The sequence below is a fragment of the Symphalangus syndactylus genome, chromosome 5, assembly GCF_028878055.3.
Source record: "Symphalangus syndactylus isolate Jambi chromosome 5, NHGRI_mSymSyn1-v2.1_pri, whole genome shotgun sequence".
In the NCBI taxonomy this organism is placed as follows: Eukaryota; Metazoa; Chordata; class Mammalia; order Primates; family Hylobatidae; genus Symphalangus; species Symphalangus syndactylus.
The window spans coordinates 47,649,784-47,666,230 of record NC_072427.2 but is presented as its reverse complement, the minus strand read 5'-3'; the positions used below and the strand labels follow the sequence as shown (position 1 = coordinate 47,666,230).

The 16,447-nt window shown below is 36.2% G+C and overlaps 1 protein-coding gene across 2 annotated transcripts in view; it reads right to left on the bottom strand.

Annotated features, from left to right (window-relative positions):
* ADAM10 (ADAM metallopeptidase domain 10) overlaps positions 1-16,447 on the bottom strand; it is a 166,650-nt gene that overhangs the window by 72,622 nt on the left and 77,581 nt on the right. For both annotated transcript variants that reach the window (XM_055278361.2, XM_063639017.1), the window contains exon 5: positions 3,540-3,640. In XM_055278361.2, the coding sequence (XP_055134336.1) occupies positions 3,540-3,640 (101 nt within the window). The remainder of the gene's footprint in view (positions 1-3,539; positions 3,641-16,447) is intronic.

The following is a 16,447-nucleotide window of genomic DNA, read 5'->3' as shown; positions in this document are numbered from 1 at the left end:
AGCCTATCCACTAAATTTTTTACCTGAGATAATATATTTTTTACCCTAGAAGTTCCATTTGGTTCTTTATTAGAATTTCCATTCTCTCCTTTTTGTGTTCATGGCTTTAATTCTTTGAACATACTAATAATATGTGTTTTAAAGTCCTTGCCTGTTAATGTCTGTAATTACTGGTTGTGTTTCTATTTAGGTGGCTTTTCTCCTTATTATGAATCACATTTTTCAGTTTCTTGTCATCTAGTAATGTTCTTTGAATGTTGAACACTGAATGTTATATTGTTGAGTATCTGGACTTAGTGTTCTCCTTTAACAGATATTATTGAGCTTTTCTCTGACAGACAGCTAATTTATTTGAAAAGCAGTTTGACATTTTTGAGGCTTGTTTTTCAGCTTAGGAAGGGCAGGTCTGAAGTAGCTTCTACTCTAGGGCTAGGTTAGCCCTGCTACCATGGCTTGGGATATCTACTAAGTGTAATTTTTTTAGAGACAGGGTCTCGCGCTGCTGCCTGGGCTGGGTGGCACAATCATGGATCACAGCAGCCTCAACCTCCTGGGCTCAAGAAATCCTCTTGTATGGCCAGGCGCGGTGGCTCACGCCTGTAATCCCAGCACTTGTGGAGGCTGAGGCGGGCGGATCACAAGGTCAGGAGATCGAGACCATCCTGGCTAACACAGTGAAACCCCGTTTCTACTAAAAATACAAAAAAATTAGCCGGGCGTAGTGGCGGGCGCCTGTAGTCCCAGCTATTCGGGAGGCTGAGGCAGGAGAATGGCGTGAACCTGGGAGGCAGAGCTTGCAGTGAGCCGAGATCGCACCACTGCACTCCAGCCTGGGCAACTGAGCAAGACTCCGTCTCAAAAAAAAAAAAAAGAAATCCTCTTGTCTCAGCCTCCAGAGTAGCTGAGACTACAGGTGTTCACCACCACACCCAGCTCATTAAAAAATAATAATAATTATTATTATTATGGAGATGAGATCTGGCGAGGTTGCCCAGGCTGGTCTCGCACTCCTGGCCTCAAGTGATCCTACTGCCTCAGCCTTCTAAAATGCTGGGATTCACAGGCATGAACCACCACACCTGGCCCAAGTATTGTTTTTGATAGTTGTTCATTTCACAGAGTCTGGGTAGTTTTTCTTTGTCTCATAGTTTTCTCAAAGAACTTCATCCTGTGCAGGCAGGCACAGCTTAGTATTCGGCTAAGACTCAAGGAAGGCAACACCTGTGCAGATATCTGGAGCTTTTTCTCAGCACAGCTCTTTCCTCTCAGGTATTGTGCCCCTAAGTCCAGACACCTCAGTCTTCCTGAACTCTTACTTCTAACTCTTCAACTCAGCAACATTGCTGTGTTCTTATCCTTCTTGAGATCTCCTTCTGTGTGTCATATCTGAAATTTCGACTCCAGTCAAAAAGTCAGGGAAATCACAGAGATCATTATTTCCTCACTCTGAGATCTCAATCCTGCAATGCTTATTTTCTAATGTTTGAAAATAATTGTTTGAAATATTTTGTTTGGTTTTCTAGTTGTTTATTGTAGAAAGCCTAGTTAGATATCAGTTACTCTACCACAGCTTGAAAGGGAAATCTACAAGTTTCAAAGTTTTCATTTTAGACATTTAATACTTAAATCCATCTGGACTTTTTTGTTGTAAATATGGACTTCATTTACAGCCTGGACTTTATTGTTGTAGGATGGTGATCCAACTTCATCTTTTTTTCAAATAGATAAACATTTTTTTCTGGATCCATTTATTCAATGGTCCTCACTTTTCCTTACTAACTTGAGATTGCATCTCTACCACATAACAAAGTTTCATATATGCATGGGTCTTTTTCTAAGCACTCATTTTTATTTCACTAGTTAATCTGTCCATCCTTGTGCTATCACACTCTCAATTATTATAGCAAGTCTTAATACCTCCTAGGGTAAATCCCTCTTCCCCTCTTTCCTGTTCATCATCTTTAAATGGGCCCTACTTCTTCTTAGTCCTTACTTTTCCATATAACATTTTTGACCCATTGAGTGTTGTGAATAAGCTTGTTGTAATGTGTATTGGACTACCACTGAATCTACAAATCAATACAGGGAGAACTGATATTTTTATAATATTAAGTATTATTTCCCATTAATATGGTATATCTCTCCGTTCATTTAAAATCAGTCTTCCTTAATATTTTTATAAAGTTTTGATTTTCCTTATATAGGTCTTATAATTCTTTGTTACATTTATTCTATAATATACAATATTCTCTGATATTATTAACAATGTCCATCCTTTCATTATATTTCTGGTAGTCTATTCGTGGTATAAATAAATGCAACCTACTTTTGTATATTAATATTTTATCAAGCCACCATGCTAAATTCTATCATATCTAACAGTCTGTAATCTCAACCCCTCTATCCAAATTGCCAATATATTAGTACAGGCCACTATCACTTCTCAACTGAATAACTACAACAACTTCTCATTAGTCTCCTAAACTCTAGTCTTAAACTCTACCCTCATGTTAAAAATTCTTTACTGATTTTTCTCTCTCCTTGGCCTTTGTATGTACTGTTCCTCCTACTTGGAATAGTCTTTCCATATCCTCATGGCTAACCTAACTCCTACTTATTCTTGAGGTCTGATTATTGCCTTCAAATACTTATAAGGCTAGATTAGCTATTCCTCTTGTGTGTAGAATATCATCCTATACTTAATCCTCTCCTACTACTCTAAATTGCTTCTCTGTGTCTCCAATTAAACGATAAACTTTTGAGAATAAGCCTTCATCTTAATCTCCACATATTCCCAGAACTTTCCACAGTCTCTGACATATGGCAGAAGATCAATATGTATTTCTTCAATACATGTAAGAATAAAATCTCACTTAATACTAGAAAGACCCACCTGAAACAGAATTGTTTATGCCATTTTACAGATCAAGGAATAGATCTGAATACAAAGATTCATGGCTCAAGAAACATTACTCTACCATACTACTTTTAGAAAGGATGTCCAAAATATATAAATGTTTTATCATAAAAGAAAAAATGTTTTCTCATTTTGAACTTATGTTCTGAATAACTATAACCTGTCACCTATGACTAAAGAAAAAGGAGGGGAAAAAATAATTAAAATATGAAAAGCCCTGAGATTTTTATTAACATGACCAACCAGATTGTCTGCCGACACACAACGTTCAGTGTTAAAAATGAAGAATACCTTGGCAAACCAAGGCAAGTGGTCACTCTAATTTTAATACTAATAAAAATATTTACATTTATATAAAACATTTGTTTTCTTTTATAACAAAACATGTAAAGGATAGTATATTTTAGACTTGTAATGTTTTTTGGGTCACATATATTTGTATTCAAACCTCGGCCCTATCTCTTTATTATTGGCACATTACCTGGCCTCTTTGAGCATTAAAAAACACTCCCCATAGTGGTATAAGTCTTTCAGAAATTCTAGAACACACATTTTAAATGCAGATATACATCCTCAAGTTCATTTCCATTTCCTAAATGCAAGCTGGTGTTAAAATCCTTACCTGTGTTACTTCCTCTACACCAGTCATCTGGTATTTCCTCATTCTTTCAAATACTGAATGATCTGCACAGCCCCCCTGAGGACCGTATTTATGGGGATAGTCTAAAATACAAAGAAAAAACATCGTTACTGTCACACATTTAGGTATAACCAATTATAAATGAGAATTATCTTATAAATAAAATTTAACTGTCTTAACTAATGAAAACCATAAATGCTTATTGAGCACCTGTGGAAAAGGCATTATGCTAGGCATTCTAATGTTAAAACCTAGCAGGTTCCTAAGTTCTCCCTCAATTAAAAACCACAGGTCTTTAGCTTTTTGTCATATAGATGATTTGTGAATTCTAATAAAGGGCCATAATCACTCGTTATTCTGACCCTATCACCAATATACTGCACTCGGCTGTCATCAAGAGAATATCTATGCTTCTGGTCCATCATCTGGCAGGGGTCAAGGGAATCCTGCAGCATTCTGAGCTCCATCAGGAGGACTCCAGCAAATATAAAGGAGAACCCCAAAACTCTTCCTATTCTTGGGAAGATACTCCCCCACCTCTCATTTCACAAAACACAACTGTCTACCACTTTCTCCCTTAGGACCATTAAGACTATTCTCACAGTAGCTCAGTTTTTACAGTTATGTGACTATATCACTGACTACCCCAACTTATTATAGGCATTTGTTGCCACCCAAGTCACTACTGCCCTTATTTCCTTATTTTTAGATCCTGACTTACTGTCAGTCTCTCTGACACCACCTCATCATCATGACTGATGACCTCATTCATCATTATTCATCATTCATGACGATGATCCTTCCAATACACTCAGTTCTTTTCTCCAATGATTTTTTCCTACCTCAGTTTCTCATTTCCATAGTTACTCTTCTGAACTTGTCACTATGGATAACTGAAAGCACTTCATAATCTCAACTTCTAGTATTCTACTTTCTTTCCACCACTTATCTTTTCAGCACATTCCCTCTAGGCTCCATAAACCCTTTAACATCAGTGAGACCCTTTAATCCACCAATGCTACCACCTTATTGTCTATCACCAGATATTCTTTCTCTTCCTTATTCAGTTTAAATCCCATAGTCAATTATTATTATAATTACACCACTGCATTCACCATCAACACCCCCGTGCTCCACCCCAACGCCCTTGAAGGGAGCTGATGGTGAATGCTGTGGTGTCTTACTTACTTCAGAAGTGTAACTACGGAAGAAAGAAGCTCCTCCTGAAGCTGAATGAAGCTAAAGAAAAACTAGTAATTCCAGTCTCATTCAAAAGTCATGATCTGTAATCTCAAGCAGTTCCTTAATGCCAGCTAGCAACTGAATTTCCAGAGTCTATTCTCAATTTCATTCACCTAGTTAACACCAGGCAGTCCTTGCTTTGCCACACCAGTAAGTGCCAATCATAAAACTGACCATGCAAGCTAAAACTATGCAAAATGATCTTAATAATCAATGGGGAAAAAATTACAATTGTTCCGTGACCTTCAAAATCTTTTGTCAAAACACTAAAGCTCACTTACCATTTGTTATTAATGTATAGGGGAACAAAAAAAAAAAAAAAACATTTATTTAGTACATTGTTACTTAAAACATTGGAATTTTAAAAGAATTCGTGTTTTATTTCTTCGTAAACTGAATTTTATATATCACGAATTAAAAATATAAATTCCTTTTGAAAGCTTGAAACTTAAGGTAAAAAAAATTTCCAAATATTTCCAAAGCAACAAAACAGTATTTATATATGCTTCAAATTCTGTCAGCACAAAACTCTCCCAATAGAAACGGTCAAGCATACAATTTTTCCCATATACTTTCAAAATTTCTAAAAGACGTTGTTTTCCTTGGTCACCACATTAACTATAAAAATGGACAATGACATTTTCCCTCTAAAATTACTAACAATATAATCCTCATTTCTAGAAAAAGCCTTTGTTCAACTAATGAATAAGCCCTCATTGAGATGCTAAATCATAGGATGCACTGTAGTTCCCCTGAAAAGGCCAAACAGCATATTCTTTCACAAAGAATGAGTCATGGGTGTAGAATATTCGGCCTATTTAAAACAAAGATCAGCTTTAGATCTATTGCCTTTCTTCCAGTTCCTCTGCCAGCCTCTTGCTTTTGTTTTGCTGTTCAAGACACAAATATAAATAGTACATATATTGTGACTCTACCTCAAGCAGGAAATAGCCCTAGTTAACTCTCAATCATCTACTCTTTCGAGGAGGAATATTTACAGTTCAGATTCTCTGTCAAACAGAACTAGGCATAAAATACTCACTTTTTGCACTCTCACTACTTTCAGCAGGGTACCCCTCCGCCTTATGTGACTAGCAGCTCAGAAACTTAACTGCAAGATCCAAGGCCTTGGCTATGAGATGACCCTCTAATAGTCAAAACTGGGTGGTAATCCCTCCAATAATATGCCATGAATCACCAAAGCCAATTTTTAAAAATCTACATTGAATTTAAAATAGAATGACTTCTATAGAATAATATTATTATGCATAAAAATTATTTTTGTTAGTATCCAGAGTATCATGAGGTGGGGTCCTTGTCCATGAAAATCGCCATTTATTCCCAAAGTTGCCAACATCAACAAGGATTCACTGATGGAGAGTAGAAGAAAGGATAGGCTTTTTTTTTTTTCTTTTGAGAAGAAATGAAAAGTTTGGAGACAGGAAAGAACTCCAAATGTTCTTCCTCCTAATTTCAGTGGATGGGAGGCCCTTTCTCCCGAGTACCAATTCTCATGTCTTCCCAATCCCCATGTCTAATTTCTGTTTTGGGAGGGTAAGTGGGCATAAGAAAAGCACAGAGTGATTATCCCTAGAAAGAGGAGGAAGTTGAAGATGACCCCACTTTCCACATGCACTTACAACACTGATCTCTCTGGAAACAGAGATAAGGAAGAGGGCCAGGCATGTCACTCCCCACCCCATGGTAAGTTTTAGAAAGAAAGGGTTAGTATTGGCAGCCAAAGGGATAATGGGAGTCAGGTCAACCAGAGAAATGTTGCTTTATTATTCTGATCAATGATAAATAGAATTACTAGTGTTTAAGGAAGAACCTTTGCCCTATTCATTATTGTATGGATAGTTTCTAAAAGTGTCTTGTACAGATTAGGCACCCAAAAAATGTTTATTAACAAATTAATCAGTTGTTAAACCTGTAAAACTTACAACTGACACTTGGAATGAAAACTTGTAACATACTAACTTTAAGTGACCATTATTTACAGGTATTTTACTTGGGACTATACAGCTATACACAGGGGTAAATGGGTGACTGGGCCAAAGAACATGCGAATCTCTTTTCCTTTCTTTAGTTCCCAAGCTGTGACAACTGAAAAGAAATATTGTTGTAGCCAGAGTAACAGGGCTGACCCTTCTCCTGTGATCACAGATTCTCTCCTCTGGCAATGGAAAGTCTACCCCTTATCTTCGAGGTTCAAGTCAAATTCCACCTCCCCAGGGAAGTCTTCCTAAATCTCCCTAAAGCTCCCTCACTGAAGTAGAATGCACTACCCCAGGGCTTTGATGACATTTTTGTGACAGCATTTATCACATTTTGACTCTCTATTACTGAAAATTCCCCTGAAGGTTTTTAATCTTCAGGGGAAATTTTAAAATTCTCTTTCCTGTATATTCACAAACCAATAAATACTTGTTGAATTTAATTTTTCAGCCAGTATCTGGTTTCTATGCCTCTTTTCAAAGGCCATCCATTAACCAAAGACCTATAAACTGCTGGCTTCCATAACCTCCTTTTAGCCTTCATTCTACCTACAATAAAGAGGAATTGTCTAACACTTTAAATTGTTTCTACAGCAAAGTGTGTTCTAAATTCCTAACTACTTTACAGATTGACTATAACATACAGAACATTCAAAATTAAGACCTGTGTACACATAAATTTCCTAATCATATGTCAATGTTATTTAACTGCATTAATTTATTAAGCAAACAAATAAGAAAAACTATTATATACCAAACAACAGGGATACAAAAATAAATGACATAGAACATGCACTCTCAAGAGCTTTCAGTCTAGTTGAGGTGTCCGACATGTCAACAAGCATGGCATTTAAGTACCAACTTCCCAAGTGTTAAGGTCTCCCGGCAATCATCCACAGTTTATTAAACACTGGTTGAATTTAATTTACTCATCCAGTCAACAGCTGGTTTCCTTCCATGCCGCTCAAAGGTCAGTCATATGACCAATGACCTGTAAACCACTGGATTCAAAAGATAGGGAAGACTCATCAACACATTAACAGCAGTAAAGAGAGGATACCCAGAACTGTGAGGTCAGGAAAAAATTCTAGGAGATTACACCTAAGTTGTATTGTCAGCTTGGAGGAGAGAGAATGTATATGCTGTATATGCTATTAGCTTAAATTAAGATTCTTTGGGTATTCTGCTTGTCTTGTTTCCAAATGCTCCCTCTCTAGAGCTCAGGCAACACAGCAAGACTTTTTGGTCCTTAGTAGTTATTTCATCCCCTTGCCTCTTCAAAATTTATATTCTCTTTAATGAACCAATACTTGATGAGTTAATATTAAAAACCTTATAGTAATTGTCTGTAATAACCCAACCCAAATGTCCATTAACAGGCAAATGTATTAACAAATCATGGTATCCACACAATAGACTAATATTTATCAACAAAAAGTTATTAACTTTTAATACATACAACATGGATGAATCCCAAAATATTTATGGTGAGTTAACGCCAGACTTTCTTAAAGAGTATATAATGTATAATTGTGTTTATATAACATTTTAGAAAGCGCAAACTAACCTAGAGATTAGTGCAAGAGGGTAGCAGGGAGTAGAGAAAAGAATTACACTGAAAGCTTTTGGGGGTGACGGGCATGTTTATTATCTTAAATGCTATGATAGTTTCACAGACAAACATATGTCAAAAGTTATCAATATTATATACTTTATAAGCAGTTTATTGCTATCAATTTTTCCTCAATTAAGCTGTTAAAAGAGTAATACTGACTACAGAGATGTGACAATCAAAGGCAATGTGTAGACCTTGATTAAATCCTGTATTAAAAAAAAACAGGAGACATTTTTGTGAAGTAATTGGGGAAGTGTGTCCACAGACTATACATGAAGGTATTATTAAGTCAATATTTAATTTATAGGTCTAAGAGTATAAATCTGTGTAACCTTTTTAAAGAGATATCTGGCAATATATATCAAAATGCAAATGTCTGACAATGCATGCTACTTCTAGGAAATTAATCTTAAGGAAATAGCCATAAAAATATTGAGGGGAGAAAATATGTGCAAGAATGCTACCTGTTGCAATTTTTAACAGTAAAAAAGAGGAAACAATCTATACATCCATCAGTTGGCAGGTTGGTAAATAATACATTTATCAAGGAAACAGCAGAATTTTATGTAGCCATTTAAAGGAAAAATGTAGAGCTATGTTTATTGACACAGAAAGAGATCTAAGATATACTGTACATGAAATTTAAAATGGTATATGAGATCTGAAGGGCTATTCACAAAAATGTTAATGGTGGTGGACACATTTCATCTTGATTTACTTAATTTACATACAAGAATACTTAATTTACTTAAGAAAAATACTTAATTTACATACAAGAATAGCCATTTTATATAGTCATTTGGTAATCAGCACAAAAACATTTTTATTTTTACTTTTTATTTCTGTCAGCCATGATCAATCAAGATATTTCCACCTTTAAAGGAAAAGTAGTTTAGAACCATTAACTTTTAGAAGAGATAAGAGATATTAGCACCATGATCTAACACCTTCATTTTATACCTGAAGAAAATGAGACCAAGAAAAAGTACATTACCTGTATAAGGTTATAAAGCTATTCTAATATATCACCTTGATTTCATTTCTAACTCTTTTCATACATATGTCATGCCTCAGTTCTTTGACATATTACCTCCTGTGCCTTCTCCCTACCGTGTACCATGACCATTAACTTGTATGGTCTAGAGCAAACAAATTAAAACCAAACAACAGTTTTAACTAGTAGATCTACAAGCTTGCCTACAAAAAATAATTCTAAGAAGTCTCTAGAAGCTAAAACCAATAAAATCCACATCTATAAATTGTAGACTTATGTTCAAATATAAATACAAGATAGCAAGACTGCTTATGGAGATCATCTAATCCCCCAATTTATAAATCATGAACAGAATATAACATGTCTTTAATAAACCAGATCTCACAATGCCTCTTTAGAAGCAGCTTTTTAGAGGGCCAGAGTCCTAGACCAATGTCCTCAGGCACTCTTACAAGGTCACTGGTACAAACATGAATCTTTGAATTATGCTATCAGAGATGTGAAAGACTGAGGTTTAGCTCCGAGTATCTCTAGGACATACACGCACACATACTCCTAAATGCTATTTCTTCTAGTTTTTCTGTAACTCATCACTCATAAGAGTTGAGCCTTGGCCAGGCATGGTGGCTCACACCTGTCATCTTAGCACTTTGGGAGGCCACGGCAGGAGGATCACTTGAGCTCAAGAGCTCGAGACCAGCCTGGCAACATAGTGAGACCTTGTCTCTATTAATATATATACATATTTTTTAAAGTGAGCCTAAAATATAAATTTGCTTTTTCAGTAGTAAATATGGCTCACCTTCAAAATCAATGATACCAAAAATAACTTTTTTTTAATCCTTACTGTCATCGTCTCTATTGTCATTAAGTTCCTGCCTTTTAGCAGCCTTTAAACTCTCCTAACTCAGAATGTAACAGAAATAAAGCATTGGAGTGGAAGCCAAAAGATATGGATCCATGTCATACTGCACAAGTTTTATAACTCTAGACTTCAGTTTCCGTTATCTTTAGAGTGTTGAATTCTAGTGCCTTTTACAATACTAAAATTATAAAATTTCTTACTCAATTTATTTGTAAAACACTTCAAATACTACAAAATCATGAGAAGATAGTTCTCGAAAAACAAAAATTTCAAATATAATTTTACTTGTTAGGGTAACTTTCAAAGTTGCTTTACAACATGAAAGCTTTTTTTATTTTCAAATAATCATGTATTTCTGATAGTCATTACAGTACATTGACCTCCATGGAGACAGTGCTGGGGCAAATGACAGCCAGATGAGCACTAGGTGACTCTGTGCTTCTCTGAGGAAAAATAACTAAACTTAGTAAAAGAAGATCCTAAGAGGCCAAGAGGCAAAATGTCATCATATGCATTCTTTGTGCAAACTTCCAGGAGCAGAACAAGAAGCAGCACTCATGCTTCAGTTAACTTCTCGGAATTTTCTAAAAAGTGCTCAGAGAGGTGGAAAGCCGTATCTGCTAAAGAGAAAGGAAAATCTGAAGACATGGCAAAGGGGGAGAAGGATGGCTATTAAAGAGAAACTTATATCCCTCCTAAAGAAGAAACAAAAAAGTTTAGGGATCCCAATGTACCCAAGAGGGCTCCTTCCGTCTTTTAATTTTGCCCTGAGTACTGCCCAAAAATCTAAGGAGAATATCCAAACCTATCCATTGCTGATGTTCCAAAGAAACTCAGAAAGATGTGGATATGATGCATAGGACAAGCAGCCTTATGAAAAGGCTGTGAAGCTGAAGAAAAACTAAGAAATGGATATTGCTGCATACTGAGCTAAAGGAAGGCCTGATGCAGGAAAAAAAAAAAAAAAGGGAGATGTCAATGCTGGAAAAAAAAAGAAGAGGAGGAAGGTGAGGAAGTTGAAAATACAAAGGAAAAGGAAGAAGATGAAGAGGATGAGTAAGAGGAGGAAGATGAAGATGATCATAATGAATAAGTTGGTTCTAGCGCAGTGTTTGTCCTTGTTTATAAATTATTTAGCAACCCTGTACACAACTCACTCCTCTTAAAGAAAAACCTTTAAAGGTAAGGCTTTGTTTTTAAACTGTACATTTAACACACTAACAGTTAACCACAATACCAAATGTGTCTCTAGATAGCCCATCCTTGACAGTCAGTTGATGAGAGAGCAAAAAGAAAAAAAAATACAGATGGATGGAAGGACGGACAGACAGACGGACAGACAGCCCATCCTGGTGGTATTTTCAATAACCACTAACTTTGCCTGAAACAGTATGAGAGCTGTAAGCCAGCATGAAAATCTAAAGCAGGTTCTTATTGGTGTACAGCACAAATGAGTTATATATGGAGATGATAGTTTTTCATCTTCATTTCTCTCTGATGCAGCTTATACAAAATAAGTATTACTCTTAACTGAATACCACTCTGTAATTGCCCAAAAAAAAAAAGCTGCAGCTGTTTTATTGACACTGTAAATGCTTCTAATAACAATTTTTTACCTTAAAAAATCTTATATTTCTGAAATAATTCATTGTATTTCATTATAGCTAAAATATTTTATATTGATGTTTTAAGATAAATATATATGAATATACATGTATACATATACATACATATATACAACCAATCAGAAAAGAACTTGATCTAAAATTTTCAACTGTTATCCTATTTATACAAAGTTACATAATATGAAATGCATAATATGCATAATATGAAAAGTCTAAGCATATTTTCTCCAGATTCTGCTAAAAAGAATTAAGCCCCTCACTGTCTCTTTTTCTCTCTTTTTTTTATTTTTTATTTTCTGAGACAGTCTCACTCTGTCGCCCAGGCTGGAGTGCAGTGGCATGATTTTGGCTCACTGCAAGCTCCGACTCCCGGGTTCAAGCCATTCTCCTGCCTCAGCCTCTCGAGTAGCTGGGACTACAGGCACCTGCCACCACGCCTGGCTAATTTTTTGTATTTTTAGTAGAGACGGGGTTTCACTGCTCAGCCAGGATGGTCTCTATCTCCTGATCTCATGATCTGCCTGCCTCGGCCTCCCAAAGTGCTGGGATTACAGGCGTGAGCCACCACACCTGGCCACTGTCTCTTTTTTTGTGATTTTTTTAACTTTCCAATTTAGTATCCTACATTTCTAATTAAATATTATTCTTAAAATAACTCCCATATCTGTGGCCTTCTCAACTTTTCGGCTTCTGTGCCTCTGAGTTGTTTAGAAAAATTAATTTATACTTCCCTGGAGATTAACTCAGAAAAAAGGAAAAGACAGAGTCAAGAATACCACTACATTTTTATATTTCTTTCTTTTTTTTTGAGACAGAGTCTCGCTCTGTCGCCCAGGCTGGAGTGCAGTGGCGCAATCTCGGCTCACTGCAAGCTCCGCCTCCCGGGTTCACGCCATTCTCCTGCCTCAGCCTCTCCAAGTAGCTGGGACTACAGGCGCCCGCCACCACGCCCGGCTAATTTTTTGTATTTTTAGTAGAGACGAGGTTTCACCGTGGTCTCAATCTCCTGACCTCGTGATCCGCCCGCCTCGGCCTCCCAAAGTGCTGGGATTACAAGCGTGAGCCACCGCGCCCGGCCCATTTTTATATTTCTTTCAAATACTATCACTGTGCTTAAATAAGTTCAGTATTTAACATCAATGCTTAGTAAAGCATACAAATTCAAAACATATAGTAGAGAGATTAACCAATACACTTGTATGCACTGTGGGAGTTCAGAAGTCAAACAATCAGAGCACTCCACACCTCAACTTTTCCAGTTGGCTACATAGTTTGTCACAACTCAATATGCTTATGCAGATTTCCAATCTCCAGACTGGACCTAAGTATAGCCAGAATGCTTTTTAAAACAGTTTTCCTGTTACATGTGAATGATACAAACAGTGCTAGCTATTATCAATACTTACCAATTCAATTATTCTTCCCTCTTGTATTCCTTCCTTTTGTCTCTCCCTGTCACTAACAGTGACACAAAACAACTTCAAAAACACAATATGGAACTAATTGACATTTTAAAAGTTTTAGATGCAACATCCTGACATTTCCACAAATGAGGAAGCTTCTACATGAATGAAGAGGCCTCCATCTTGAAATGGTAAAATAAAGTTTAACAATCTTAATTTTTCAGAACAAGAAATAGGGGGTCTTCCCACTGAAGCACAAAAGAAAGAAGTAGTAAGTATACGTATGGCTAACACACATTCTAAAGTAGGGGTGCCCTACTATTATAAGGTATAGACAAATTCAGGCCGGGCGCAGTGGCTCATGCCTGTAATCCCAGCACTTAGGGAGGCCGAGGCGGGCAGATCACGAGGTCGAGAGATCGAGACCATCCTGGCCAACATGGTGAAATCCCGTCTCTACTAAAAACACAAAAATTAGCTGGGCATGATGTCACACGCCTGTAGTCCCAGCTACTCGGGAGGCTGAGGCAGGAGAATCACTTGAACCCAGAAGGCGGAGGTTGCAGTGAGCTGAGATGGCACCACTGCACTCCAGCCTGGGCGACAGAGGTATAGGCAAATTCAACCTCTCTAGGCTTTTCTATACCCCACAAAGGAAAATAAATAATAAATTTGAAATGAAGGCAATAAACCCAAATAACTTATTCTGCAGCTTTTCATATACAATTAAAATATATTTTTTAATTTGGAGATTAAGTATTTCTCTATAAGTATAGCATAAAAAAATTACTCAGACCTTTAGCTCTTGGATAGGTAGTACACAAAAAAGGTGTAAGGGAATTATTACAAGCAGTCATATAGTCAGATATTCCTAAAACCTGTTCATGTTAATAACTATACTATTCTAGTTTACGGAACAATGTTTTTCTCAGTTTCTTTACAATAAACTGTGCTAAGGGGCAGAGGACTAAGTGGTATTCTTACCTTGTCATTAACTGTTCACACTTCCATGTCCTAGGAGAGAGTGTTTTTTACTGAGTACAGAATTAAATAAGTATGCATTTTAAGGTGATAACAGTATGTAGTTATCACTATCACATCTAGAGAAATTATTAAGTATTTTCATTGAAAACTATCTCTGTGTTCTGGTACAGTCTCAGAAGCCATTCCCCAAGGTTCTGGGAATAGCAGTATCATTTTTCATGATGGTTCTATACATTTATGCCTTCAGTTGCAAAAACAGTATTAAGAAGAGGGTAGCCAAATTCTCATTCAGAAGCTATAGCCAAGGTTAGTATGCCTCCCCTACCATTTGCTTCTTTTTGGTAAGGATAACATATACAAGGATACCAAATTCAATTAAGAACATTCACAGTGATACAATCATGCAGTACTTTACTTCTGAAAATAAATTATTGGTACTTAAACCAACTATATAAAAATAATAATACACATTAAAGGGCATCCTTTCCCTTTTAGTTAGTTATAAAATAAACACTGCTAAATATATTAAGGAGAGAGTTTGGCTTAAAACAGCAATAGATGCAAATGTATGGTTTTAGAGAGGCTTACAGATTTCAGAAAACCCCCAGAAATCCTTGAAGTAAAGGCAGTGAGAATTTACAGCTTTCTTCCATGAGTGAAGCAGAAGAGCACAGGGTAAAGAACAGGAGGTCCACAATCAAGTGACATAAGTTTTCTAAGCCTCAGTTTAAGCCTTCACCTATAAAGTGGGAATAATAGGTGTGCCAGTATCTCATAAGGTTATCTTGAGAATTCAATTCAATAATGCAAGTAAAGATTTTTATATAGTGTCAGGAATACATTAAGCCATAATAATTATTCTTCCTACTGCTACTACTACCACTTCTAGAACCTGTCATATTCTACACAGAGAATTTAAAGAACCAATTAAAGTAATTATTAAATTTAGTGAGCCCTCCCATCTGTTTTTGTTTGACATGAAAACTAAGGGTAGTTTCCACATTTTTAAATGGTTAAAGAAAAAAATCAAAAGAATGATATTTTATGTCATATGAAAAATATATGAAATTAAAATTTAAGTGTCTATGAAGTTTTATTAAAAACAGCCATGCCAGCTGGGAGCAGTGGCTTATACCTGGAGTCCCAGCTACTCACAGTGCTGAGGTAAGAGGATCACTTGAGCCCAGGAGGTTGAGCCTGTAGTGAGGTATGATCACACCACTGCACTCCAGACTGGGCAACAGGGCAAGGCTCTGTCTCCAAAAAAATAGATAAATAAATAATAATTTCTTTTAAAAAAGCACCCACGCTTATTCATATATTATGTGTTTCTTTGGCTGTTCTTGTGTTACAATGGCAGAGCTGAGTAGCTGCAATAAAACATACAGCTCTCAAAGCCAAAAATATTTACTATCTGTCCCTCTGCAGAGAATTTGCCAACCATGGTCTAGAATATAAATATAGCAACTATTTAGACTAAAAGACTAATACATGGATGTTTTCTTGTCTTAAACCATGGTTCACTTGACAGATTTTTAGATAGGTTTTCAAAAGTAATTGTCTACATTTGCAAACATTAAAAACTCTGTTTAAGGCAATTCCTTCCGTACTCCCATCCTCATATCCTACAATTCCAATTACCTGAGAAGCTACAAATAAAATCACCTTAAAGACTGCTGCTTTTAAATTCTAACACCACTACTGATACTTAATAATAAAAAGAATGTTAAAAAGTTCTCCTTACCACAAACATACATTTACTTAAACAAGTATAAAATAAAAGCTGGTATCAATGATAAAGCATTTAAATGCCAAAAAGAACAAAAAATCAAGTAACATTCAGTGTCATTCATCCTCCAAGCTAACTCATCATCTTTGGGGAAAAAAAAAGATTGACACCTATTAAGATATTTGGAAATTACTGCTGGATGCAATATGTGAAAAATACAATTATATTACAAGAAAGAAAGAAAGAAAAGAAAAGTGGAAAAAAAGAATATTCTTAAACTACGCACAAGTAGATAACAGAAGAAGCAAAACGCGATAGAGAGGCACAATAACAGAAGTCAAAACAGGCAGAACAAATACAGTAGAGGGCACTGACAGGAAGTAGAAAGCAATGGAGAAAGTACAATTACAATATGACAGAAAGGAAAAAATAATCT